The sequence below is a fragment of the Pleurodeles waltl genome, chromosome 10 (assembly GCF_031143425.1).
Source record: "Pleurodeles waltl isolate 20211129_DDA chromosome 10, aPleWal1.hap1.20221129, whole genome shotgun sequence".
NCBI classification, from domain to species: domain Eukaryota; kingdom Metazoa; phylum Chordata; class Amphibia; order Caudata; family Salamandridae; genus Pleurodeles; species Pleurodeles waltl.
In genome coordinates this window covers 453,221,493-453,233,557 of record NC_090449.1, presented here as the reverse complement: position 1 = coordinate 453,233,557, position 12,065 = coordinate 453,221,493, and the positions used below count along the sequence as shown (strand labels likewise).

The 12,065-nt window shown below is 43.7% G+C and overlaps 1 protein-coding gene across 6 annotated transcripts in view; it reads right to left on the bottom strand.

Moving 5' to 3' along the window:
* The window catches only part of SLC4A2 (solute carrier family 4 member 2), a 2,186,615-nt gene that overhangs the window by 963,774 nt on the left and 1,210,776 nt on the right, over positions 1-12,065 (bottom strand). For all 6 annotated transcript variants that reach the window (XM_069210734.1, XM_069210733.1, XM_069210737.1 and 3 more), the window contains one exon: positions 869-1,089. In XM_069210734.1, coding sequence (XP_069066835.1) covers positions 869-1,089 — 221 coding nt within the window. The remainder of the gene's footprint in view (positions 1-868; positions 1,090-12,065) is intronic.

Here is a 12,065-nt window from a genome sequence, read left to right as displayed (position 1 = left end):
CCGTTCACTAGGTTTCTGATTTAATTTTCCTTTACTCATTTTTAACCAAAGGGAATATGTTTTCACATTTCCCACTAAGTAACAGATTAAGGTTACTTAGATCATCATCTGATGTGGAAAAGCTGTGATATTTGGGACTTTAAAGATACCCATCTGCTTCTTATCTTGGGCAGGGAGTTCTTGAAGTAAGGACATAAAGAACTAAGCCATACACGCAATCTGGCAGCACTAGCTATTTTGTTGGAAGTCAACTCCCATGAAGCCTAAAAATATATCAGACACACAAAAAGGCGACTTCATATAAGCAACAACTGCAAGGGCTGTAACAAATTCTGATAAAAGACCTTAGGACACACTGAATGGCATACAGTTTGAAAGGTAACCCCACAAAGAGGAGCAGGTCAAAAGGAAAACACAGGCAGCAGTAAAACAGACGTCCAATGCAATGTAGCAATATAACCTCCAGTGACACAGGCATGCAGGTTTACAGGAAACAACTGGCCACAGCTAAAAAGATAGGTAGGTCAAAAGAAAGAAGCCACACTGATATAAATATGTTGTCTAGATTAGAAGTGTGACTGTAGAAACATAAAGCCTACAGAAGACCCCAGACCACAGTGACACAGACAGGCAGCCAGCAGAGGACTCTGATGCAGTGATACAGGTTTCTAACCCATAAGAAGACCCAATGCTGTAGGCAACCAGCTAAATAAAAGACACCCATGCCAAGTGCTGCAGAAACGTGACTCGTGGAAGAGCACAGGGAGAGCTATGTGAATGTGACATCGACTTCACTTCCCCTATGGTCTTCCACAAAACATCAGCTTCGGCTTGTATTTCTCACACTCCGCGGGCGCCAAGCACTTACTCTTCATGAAATCCAAATCTGCAGAGACTAGAGTCTGGGCCTCTGATTCATCTGTGGGCACCTTTTGATAGTGTGCTTCCTCCACACCTGTCATACTGCCAATCCGTCGACGCTCTGTGAGGCTGTAGCTGCGGTACGTGGGAGGTGGCCTTGAGAGTGGACGAGTAACACTGCTGTCTTCTGCAGAGGGACCACTACCATCAACTTCTTCATTTTCGTTTCTTCAAGACACAAACAGCACATGATTGTGGTGGCACAAGAGCCCAGAAGAGATTAAACTAGTAAAACTAGCATTATAAGACGAGGCAAATCAAATGACAATGTTCACAGAATGCAAGACTAATGATTTAACCACCATGAATAAACTCGTACTTTTCACAATGGCATGAGCAAATGGAGACCTTAATGTCAAGAACGTAGAGTACCGAGTGAGGACTGCTTTTCAAAATCTATTCAGCAAAGACAAGCTTGGATACATGCTGAGAAGCATCATGAGACCAGAGCCTACACATCGACGTTAGGCTTGATTAGAACAATCTACTGTGAGGTCTGATGCCCAAATGCAACGAAGTAGTAAGCATATTATAGGCAGGTATTTCTTAACATACTGACAGTGGGCTCTTTATTAAAACTGAAACACCTAAAACTAGCTTTATTTTTTGTCAATATAGTATTGCTTATTTAATTGCCACAGACACGGTTGCTGAAAAAGTGTTGTTGTCTCAACCAGCTACCAAATGAAAAGTGAGGTTTTTGGAACTACGCATACAACAATTTACTCCTTGCACGCGAGAATGGCACAAAAGTGGGCACCTTCAACTAATGTTTGATAAATATTTTCCCAGAAGTTTTGGAAGCACTACTTCTGACTTGGACCAATCTACTTAAAATTTAACCACGGACAGCAACTCATGTTTAATACAATTTTAAGTAACAGAAACTGCAAACAATTATATTTATATATAAAAACAAACCACTTCAGTTAATACAAAATCACCATGCATATTATATAAGAATTTCCATAAAGCGAAGGAAACACTAAACAAAGGTAATTGAGATAATACAAACAAAGCTTCTCTGCAACAACTTACCTTATATTCATAAAAAATAGAACACAATGATAAAAGTAAGCAGCAGTCTAATACAATATGGGTTACAGTACATCTACATTTTTAACATACATGTATATAAACCTTACATTTTGTTGAATATTTCAGCCAAACCAAGCATTACCCATCATTATTGAAACATATTCATTGTCTGGTCAGCAATCAAGATAACAACTAAAAGTGCCTCTACCTAGTGATTCACCAAATCTCTAAAAAGCAGATATAAAAACAACCTCTTGTTTACTATTTTTTTCTAAAATCAAGTGTTTTAACACAACATTCCTACAATTAATTTCAACATTAGCTAAACCCCCGTCATAACTTAGCAACAAAGTGAACTCCTTATTTAAAAACTTTAAAAAGCTATCCTCGTAAGAATCAAGTAGCATGAAGGTCAATAATGACAGTTTAGGTGAAAAGGAATTTCCTAGGTAAAGTATAAAGTGTTTCATCGGCACCACGCTAATTGTTGCCAAGCACTATATCACAACTCTAAACTCATAGCCTCCAACCGAGATAATTCAGTAAGATTAAAGGAATGTTATGCACCCTGCAATTCTATTATAGTAAATTCAGTTGCCTAAACGATCAATCTCAGATCCATATAAAACTATTGAAACAATGTCGCCATGTACGGCTTTGATTAGTGGTTGTGTTAAAAAGCCTGCGTAGCAAACATTAAATGTTGGAAGTCCGGCTAAAAAAGCCACAGCCTTCATTTTTACCATCTTTATATGGGCATCCAACTTTATTAGACTAGTAAACATGATACCGAGAGAGGTAGTATATCTGTTAACTACTTCGATCGACCTATCAGCAGGATGACAACAAAACGTCCAGTATTTCTTTACATATACTCATAATTTTGTTTAGAAGACATTAATCACAGGTTTCTTAGCATTTCAATAATTTTGGCGTGCCGCGTTTCTCCTTCGAAGGACTAATGGCTTCAAATACTGTAAAATAAAGTCATCCACAAATTAAAAATAAAAACAATGAACATGAAAAACATCTATTTTTGGGGGAGCACGAATTAATATTACTAATTGCATTTGGGACATCACAAATAAATACGTTAAACAAAAACGCTAAGAGGCAGTCTTGATTAAGCCCATTTTTAGTGCTACATTTACAGACATTTACTGATAATTGAAGCCTTACACTCACTGCTTCCCGCTGCGTAGCAATACAATAAAACTGTAGCCTAGGTATTATTTTGAGAGACCCGAGCTTGTTCCATAGAAGGGTGCGACTTCTAGAACCAGACGAGGCTTTAAAGTCAACGAAAACCAAACACGCACTGACAAAGCCACTAGGTTTTGCCTCTGCAAAACCTATTTTGACAATGGCTTTTTACATGTTGCACAGCAGTTTAGTTGTTATGTAACATGGCTTACAGTAAACTAAAAAAGCGCGATGGAGCTGCCAGCATTGGCCGTGTCACATCGTTTTTTGTTTTTTTTTAAGAAAATGAACTGCGAGGCAGTTTAATGGGCTGAATGCTCTGCAAATGGGTGCAAATGAACATATCAGAGAGGACAAAAAAGATTGAGTTAGTAGAAAGGAACGAGTGGAAGAAAACACAGGAGAGTACCAGGACTTCTCAGTAGCTAAAGAATGAGTAGTACTTCTATATTTCAATTTAAAACTCTTGCGATATGAGATATTAGAAAATAGCATAAACTAATTAAAACTTGTTTATTTCCTAAACGTTTACTACCACAGATTGTGTAAAACGTTATGTTAGATAACAACTACCATCATCCAACATGATTACATTTAATGAAGTTCAGAGAACGCATAAGAAATGTGACTTTCACATCAGACAAATATCCCGCTGAGCTATCTCACAACACAAGTGAACGCAGCGGCTGACCATTGCTCTGAAGGAGACGAGAGAACAAAACAGACTGTCTGCACGGGTAGGGCATGGTATGTCCGAACTAAGAAGATAAACTAAGCTTGTCCCTACAGGCGTGGGAGTAGGAGGTTGTCTATATGAATAGTCTGCACTGAGCCTGGGTGGCAGCATCTAGTTTCTGAACTTGTTGACACAAACCAAATTCTACTGGGCAGCAAGGGGCACGCACGTCGTGAACCGCAAACTGGAAGCCTAAATCGAACTCTTTCAGTTGGGATATAACGTGATAGAGGTTATACTCAGCACTAGGGAACCAAATTCAGAGTCAGACTATAACAGCTCAATTTAAAGCACGCTGGGCCTCTAACATTAATGTATTTACAATAGGACTTGACAACTTTTAAAGGACGTTTACGAGTCTCCTTCAAGGAATTATAACAGAACACACAGTAAATGTATTTTAATACACAGTTAATGTTTATCTACTCTCACGTGACATTGTTATAATTCGATTCGTTTCATATGATGCACTGTAAAACACCAGAGGTCAATTTCACTGGCCTGAACCCAGTAGCCCATCAAAATACATTTAGATCATATTTGAGTTTCTTCATCTTCCCACCTCCCAGGGTGTTTTGAAACATGTGGCAAATAGTGCAGCTTAAGCACATTTCTACAGTTATTGTTCAACTGAATGAAATTAATGATTGTAAACTTCTACCCCAACCAAGGAGCCTGGTGCTGAGCAATAACTGAAGGAGAGGTGGAGACTGCACTGATGTGGAAAAGGCAAGTTTTTTTGTTGTTGCTTTTTTCCCAATGACTGAAGACTTGAGACCCTAGAACTCGGGAGCCAAAGAGTTCCAGTACTTTGATACCAGAAAGGAGAAGCATCAGCGTACAGCATATGTGAGGAGGATGCAGAAATTTGTAAAGCACTGCAAAGCATAGGAGCCTGGAAGGAATATAAAGAGTGATAAAGTGGCGAAGAAGCAGAGGACCTATTTTATGGAAAGCGTCAAGATCTAGGCACAACACTTTTAAGTTACATCATTTTGCATTCAGAAGGCAATGAAAAATAGAACAGTGAGACGAGATGGTGAAGCAAGGAGGCATTCCTCAGATGAGGCATGCAGGAGGGTTTGGAAGTATCTGAAGGCAGAAAGCCCAAGACAGACTTTCCATTATCTGTCTGTAAGAAGATAATTGAATTTACAGCAGTCCAATGAGTGTGAGGGGACAAAAGGGATGATTTTCCATAGCATGAGGATGTTGCTAAAGCAAGTGGGAAATATGCCTAATTTGTTGAAAGAATGAGAAAGAGTAGTCAAAAATGAATCCATGAATGAATGAATGTTTATTTTATTAGTTAATTAAACCCATAAAAGTAATCCTTCCACATAAAATTTGACAGAACCATGTTAATACACTCAAACATATAAATAACATACATTTATAGAACTGGGAAGAGCTAAGTACATTTTACAAATTTGAAATACTCCTACTTGACTCGGGTTACTGATGCAAGACTTCATAGTGGTCTAGCGGTGTGGCGATGTTACCAAATTACCTTTCTTTCTTTGATGGATTATGTCTCCATTTACGCCCTCCCTATCACATGCTTGTTTCAGCAGATATTATTTTACCGGATTAGATTTCCAAGAATTGAACGACTCTAATATTCAATATGGTATTTTGTAGATTGAATGCTTCAATTAGTGCTTGTCTACAGGATCTAATCCATAAGCCATTTAGTTATTTTTTCAGTAAGCGTTTTCTTTCAACAGCCAGTGCCGGGCAAATGCAGACCACATGCACCAAGTTTTCTACTGCCAGATGACAAAGGCGGAATTCATGTATGCCCGCTCTTGGACCCTTCTTCCAATTTCGCAGGCGGTCTGGCGTTGGAACATCACTCAGTCTGAGCCTTGGAAAGCGGTGCTTAATTTTCCGTGAGTAGGGGGCAGCCATAAGTGAGGATTTTTTAAGAGTTTTATACGATTTGAGAGTCAGCCAGCCATGTGACCTTTTGGTCAGAGCCTCTCTGTCTTTTAACCAGCTATGTAGTTTACTTGACTTATTGACTGCTTTGTTAAAAGCCATCGTGGGAAGCGACTGATCCCATTACCCAGCTAGATTCAAGAGGCTTATACTCTTTTCCAGATACCTTTTGTAGTTTCCATTCCCTCTTTCTAGGGTGATTTCCTGCCAGACTAAGGGGGTCATTCCAACCCTGGCGGTCATTGACCGCCAGGGTGGATGACCACGGAAGCACCGCCAACAGGCTGGCGGTGCTTCCCTGCCCATTCTGACCGCAGCGGTAAAGCCGCAGTCAGAAAAGGGGATCCAGCGGTTTCCCGCCGGATTTCCCCTGTCTGGGCTGAATCTCCATGGCGGCGCTGCAAGCAGCGCCGCCATGGAGATTCCGACCCCCTTCCCGCCACCCTGTTTCTGGCGGTTTTTACCGCCAGGAACAGGATGGCGAGAACGGGTGTCGTGGGGCCCCTGGGGCCCCTGCACTGCCCATGCCACTGGCACCCACTGGCACTGGAAAATCATGCTGGGGCCCTGTTAGGGGGCCACTGGCATGGGCAGTGCAGGGGCCCCCTAACAGGGCCCCAGCATGATTTTCACTGTCTGCTTATCAGACAGTGAAAATCACGACGGGTGCCACTGCACCCGTCGCACCCCTGCAACACCGCTGGCTCCATTCGGAGCCGGCTTCTGGGTTGCAGGGCCTTTCCCGCTGGGCCGGCGGGTGCTCCCTTGGCGGGCGCCCGCCGGCCCAGCAGGAAAGCCAGAATGGCCTCTGCGGTCTTGTGACCGCGGAGCGGCCAAGTGGCGGTTCCTGTCGCCGCCCGCCAATGTAGGAATGACCCCCTAAGTAGGCTAAAGATCCTTTTTTGGCGCGACTCAGTTTGTAGCAACATTTGATGAAAGCTGCCGGGCAACCCAGCGACTGCTTAACCAACATGAATTCTAGTCTGACCTGGGCTGCAGAGGCATGCCTTGGTAACCGAAAGACACGCTTATACGTCTTAATCAAAAGCTTCTCCAAAAGAGCTGCCTCCATACCCCTCATTATTTCAGCCCCATATGAGAGGGTTGGCAATAATTTTGCTCTCATTATGGCTGTCAAGGAGTTCAAGGCATGGCCACAGATTGAATTAGAGAGCTTGCAAAATGCATAAGCAAATGTCTGCGCCTTGTTTTTTATTGCTTCTTTTTGTAGCGCGAAGTTGCACCTGGCATCGACCACGACTCCTAGGTATCTGTAGGAGCTTACTTACTCCAAAGTCTTTTTGTTTAGGTACTATTTGCGCTGGCCGGTGGGTCTGCAATTTATGGTAATCATTTTGGATTTGTTGTGGTTGATTTCTAATTCATTTATCCTTGCAAACTCTTCTAATTTGTTTAGCAGTTTCTGCATGCCTATTCTGGTGTTGCTAATTAGTAATAGGTCATCTGCATATAACATATTAGATAGTTGCTGGCCACCCAGTGAGGGGGAATGGGATGATTCCACGTTTTACCTTGCAGACAGATCGGCTATATACAGGTTAAAGAGTGTTGGGGCCAATACACAGCCTTGTTTAACGCCAACTGTTGTTTTAACCACCCTGGATAGATGTGAACCGCCCCCTAGTTTTACCTTCACCCAAGTATCAAAATAAATCATTTCAATGGCTTTTAAAATAGTAGCTGGTAGCCCCCAAAGCTGAAGTTTAGCCCACAGTTTACTACGGAGGACGCAATCAAAGGCAGCTTTAAAGTCTACAAAACACAGATGTGTGGGAGTCCTGGTTGCTTTTGCTCTGTTGGTAATGAGTCACAGTGCCATGAGGTTTGTTAGTGTTCCCTGATGTTTGGTAAAACCACTTTGATTGAACAGCAGGATGTTGTTGCCTGTAATCCAAGTCTCTAGGGGGTTTAACACACAAGATGAAAAATACTTAAGGTCGACATCTAAGAGAGCTATGAGTCTGTAATTACGTAGAGAAGCTGCGTTCCCTCCTTTGTAGATGGGGTGAATTATTGAGCCTTCCCAGGATGCCGGGACGATTCACGTTGTAAACACGCAGTTGAACATCGCTGCCAGGAACTTGGCCCATCTTTCTGTTTCCTGTTTAAACAGTGCCTCTGGTAAATCGTTAAGCCCTCAGTTCGCGACTTCACAATGGTGTTTGTTAATTCTGATGCTGAGATCTTCAGGCTTTCTACAACCTCGGGTTCCTGGATTTCCAAAAACCCCTGGGTTTGCGGCACAATATCGGTGTCCAACTCCTTTAGATGCGACTTTAAATGGCACACCCATGCTTCCTCTGATTTGTTTGAGTTATTAGCTGCCATTGGACCCCTGTCCATTGTATTGATGATTTTCCAGAATCTTTTGGGGGCAGATGATTTAGGTGCATAGTGTAGTTTGGCCCAAAGCGTCTCCTGCTGCCGTTTTTGAAAGGACCATATTTCGCCTTTTAAAAGTTTCCTTTGCTCTAGCAAGGCAGCCAATAGTTGTCTATTGTCTGCGAATTTTCGCATTTGCTTTAGTAGTTTAGCTACAATTGCTTTCCTTCTCCGTACGGGCTGTGGTAGATGTAAACGCTTTTGGTGGATCAATTGTGCTCCCTTTCTCGTGCATCCTACATTGACTTTATTAATCAGGTCGGTGGCAAAGTTCTCCCAGACTGTTGTCAAATTCGCCCTGCTCGTGGACATTGATTATAGCCTTAGTAGAGCCCCTTCTGCTTGGCTTTCAATGGTTTCAGATGACCATTTAAGTCGGTTTAGGTTTTCGGTACCAATTACCCCTTCCAGGGCTACCGCTTTTTCTGGCTTGTATGGTGATGAGCAGATCCCGATTACCTGTGGCTTGTGATCACTTTCCACTCGGTCCAAAATGCTGAAATTACTCACTAATGTATACAGGGCGGGAGTTACCAGTGTGTAGTCTAGATGGGAGACTGTTTTCCCGGAAGATCTTGTCCATGCTGGTGGGATGTCAGGCAGCATTCGACCATTTAATATGAAAAGGCCTACACCGTCACAGGTGCGTATAAAACTTTCACCTAATTTGTCTTTCCTGTTTTTTGTTGGGAGGGTTTGGGCGGGCACTGTTGACACTGTTTGGATGTGAGTTTCACCAGGAATGTGGAATAGGTTGAGGTTGAAATCACCCGATATTAGCCAATATGCTGATTGTACCATACTTTTCATCCTTATCAGTTTGAGTAATAACTTATTTGCTTCAATTGCTTTGGTTTATGGGTTGATGTATATATTGACTAAGATCATTGGTTCCTGTATGTTCTTTCCCCATCCATCAAGCCTGACTAGTTGAAAGGGTAGGTCCTCCTCCTTGTGCTCTGAGATCTTTGCTAGGATGCTCGTTCTAATGTATGTCACTAGGCCTCCCTTTAGTCAGCCGGGCCTGTTCGTTTTTGTGGCTGGACTGAAATATTCTATAAATCCTACTAATGGTATTGATTCCATCGCCCAGGATTCCTGTAGGAGTATGATATCAAAGGTGCTAAAAAACATTGTTACCTCTGGGTCCTCCATTTTTGCCTGCAGGCCGCCTATGTTCCACAAGCAGATGCTCAATATGCCTTGTGGGAATGATTCTTCAGCTGTTCAGCTGTTACCCATCGCTCCCGGGGAGGAACATATGCTACCCATTCCCTTTCCGTGGAGGGGTCTCTGACCCTGAACAGTCTTTTCCTGCTTTCTTCCTTCCATATTTGGACTTTCAACAGGGATTTGGGGGGCCTTTTCTCAATAATTGTTTCTTCAGTGGCTCTGCTGTCAGGGGTGGCTGCGTATGCTCCATGCAGGACGGACCGCGTGCATTTTGGCATTCCCGGTTGTTGAGAGTCTAATAGAGGGGGTGGATATCGTTCACCTTTATAGCTGACCACCTCAATACCCCAGGCTTTCAATAGGTCTCTTCTTTCCATAATCTGCTTAGGTAGGACCGGCTCTGCAAAGACACTGAGCATTGGGTCCTTGTGTTGGCTACCTCTGGCTTGGATAAATTTAATTGCAGCTATGTCATCTGAGGCCACGTGCTGTAGATCCGGAAATGCCTTTGAGTCTTAGAATAGTAGAGCGATTGAGAACATCTGTGTGGGATCTTGAGGTGAATTCCGGAACCCATAGCAGCTGGAGGTTTGGTTTGTCGTTTAGGGTACTGCATGAGGGGCCTGGATTTGCTCTGCATGCTCAATATGTTCCATGTAGACCACTTCACCCAGCCTTGTGCCATGGGCATTCCTCTTGCTGCTCGAATTTGCCTGCGATGGCTGTCTGAAATGTCCAAGCATAGTGGCTTTTGATTTTGTGCTCTGCTGGTCCCTTTGGGGATTTGTACAATTGTCCGTAGGTTTGCCAAGCACAGCGGGGGGCCTCAACGGGGACTGTGTTGGCTGGACGACCCCTATTGGGTCAGAAGTGGTCTTTACTCCAGCTTTTGTGTCAGTGCTAGTACTTGCTGGAACGTGGATATCGCAGTTTTGCCTACCACTTGGTGCCATAAGCTCCCGACTTTGTTCATATAAAATTATTTCAGAGGTTTTTGAGATGGATAGTTGACGTGATCGTGCAGACCTCCTTCCTTTTCTTGCCCGTTTGCGTTCTCTTTTCGATAGAACCCGTGTTGAGGGTTTGTCAGAGTTCCCGGGTTTGGCGGTAGCTTGCGATGAAAAGGGATTCTCCATATTTTCCATTCTGAAGCTTGCTAAAGCATTACTTTCTGTCTGAGTTCTTTCCTCTCTTATTGTCGACGGTAAGGGTGTTTGAGAGGAGCGGGGCCTCTCCTCTTGTCTTTGCACCAACGGGGCAGATGTTAGCATGGTAGCGAGGGGAGTTATATGTGTGTGTTCATCATTCCAGACGGAGCCGATTTCTTTAATTATTCCTTCTAGGATTTGTGGCAGTTGAGATAATTTATCTACCACCTCCTTGCAGGAGCAGATGGTAAAGTCATTGGCTTGTTTAGCTTGTGCCCTTGTGATTAAGGTGTTTAACTCTTCCAGCTTGCTGTTGATACCGGAGACAAATACTGCCATTGTATTTAACAAGTCTACTTGAATATCCATTTTATTTGAGTGCAGCCCACATGTTATCTGCCCTTATAACATCCGGGGGTCGTGGTTGTGATTGTGGTTTCAAGTTGGATTTGTAATCCCCGCTAGGGGTACTTTAAGTTTCAGTTGCTTTGTGGGCGTGGTTCTGAGCGACTATCCCAGTTTCTTCTCTGGGTGATCCAGTTGGACAACCCTGATCCGTATTCCAGAGCTCTAATTCCTCACTTTCACATCCAAATACTGGGAAAGAATGGAGTTTGAGGCTTTCGCACGGGGGGTCGCCTTGCCGAGGGTGTTGTTCTAGGATTTCTGCAGTTGCTACCATCTCTGTGTTCAGAATCGATTGGTTTACTGAGCTGGATGTTTGACGGAATTTTGCGGGCTCTAAACAGGTGCTCCTTATGGTTCTCTCTTGCCTGAGAGTGAGGGTCGCTCCTGGGTGCCAGGGTACGAGGCTCCTGCGCTGTGTTCGGATCGTCTAATTTCAGAAGCTGCTTCCTCATGATCACTATTGCTGGCAAAAGAGGGACGGGGACAGGTGAGTTCACTCTAGGACTCTCTCCAAGGATTCCTTGCGTTTGCAAATCGGAATGGGGAGATAGGCCGCCCCCTATGGATTGTTTGCTCGGTGTTGGTGATCTAGTCCTTTTTCTGGCGCCAGAAGTTGTTACAGCAGCAAAGTAGTCAGTTATCTTGCGATGATTGGGTGGAGGGATCCCATCTTCCCGTGCGACCGGGTCTCCGCAGTTTGTTTCTTCCATGCTAGAGAATTGTTCAACCTGCCCCCTGCCTGGGCTGTTGACAGGGGAGTGTCTCCTGCACAGAATGGGGTGATCCAAGTCCAAGTCACTGCTTGCTCTCCTTTTTACTGCTACTTCATCTGTAGCCGGTTCTCTTTTCCTTTTCCTCTTTGATTGATTCATGGGTTGACTGGCGGCATTACTTCATGCTTTACCTGATTTCATGCTCCGGACAGGCAGGTGTGGAACTGCTAGCCTCTAGCGCCGAGGTGCGGGTGCGGTGATTCCGATACTGAAGCTCTCAGGGGTTTGTCGGGCTGCCTCTCACAGCTTTCTGTTCCTGGTGGGGTTGAGTTGAGTTGAGCTGAGATCGTAGTTTAGGGTTTGTGGTTAGTGCACGATCTG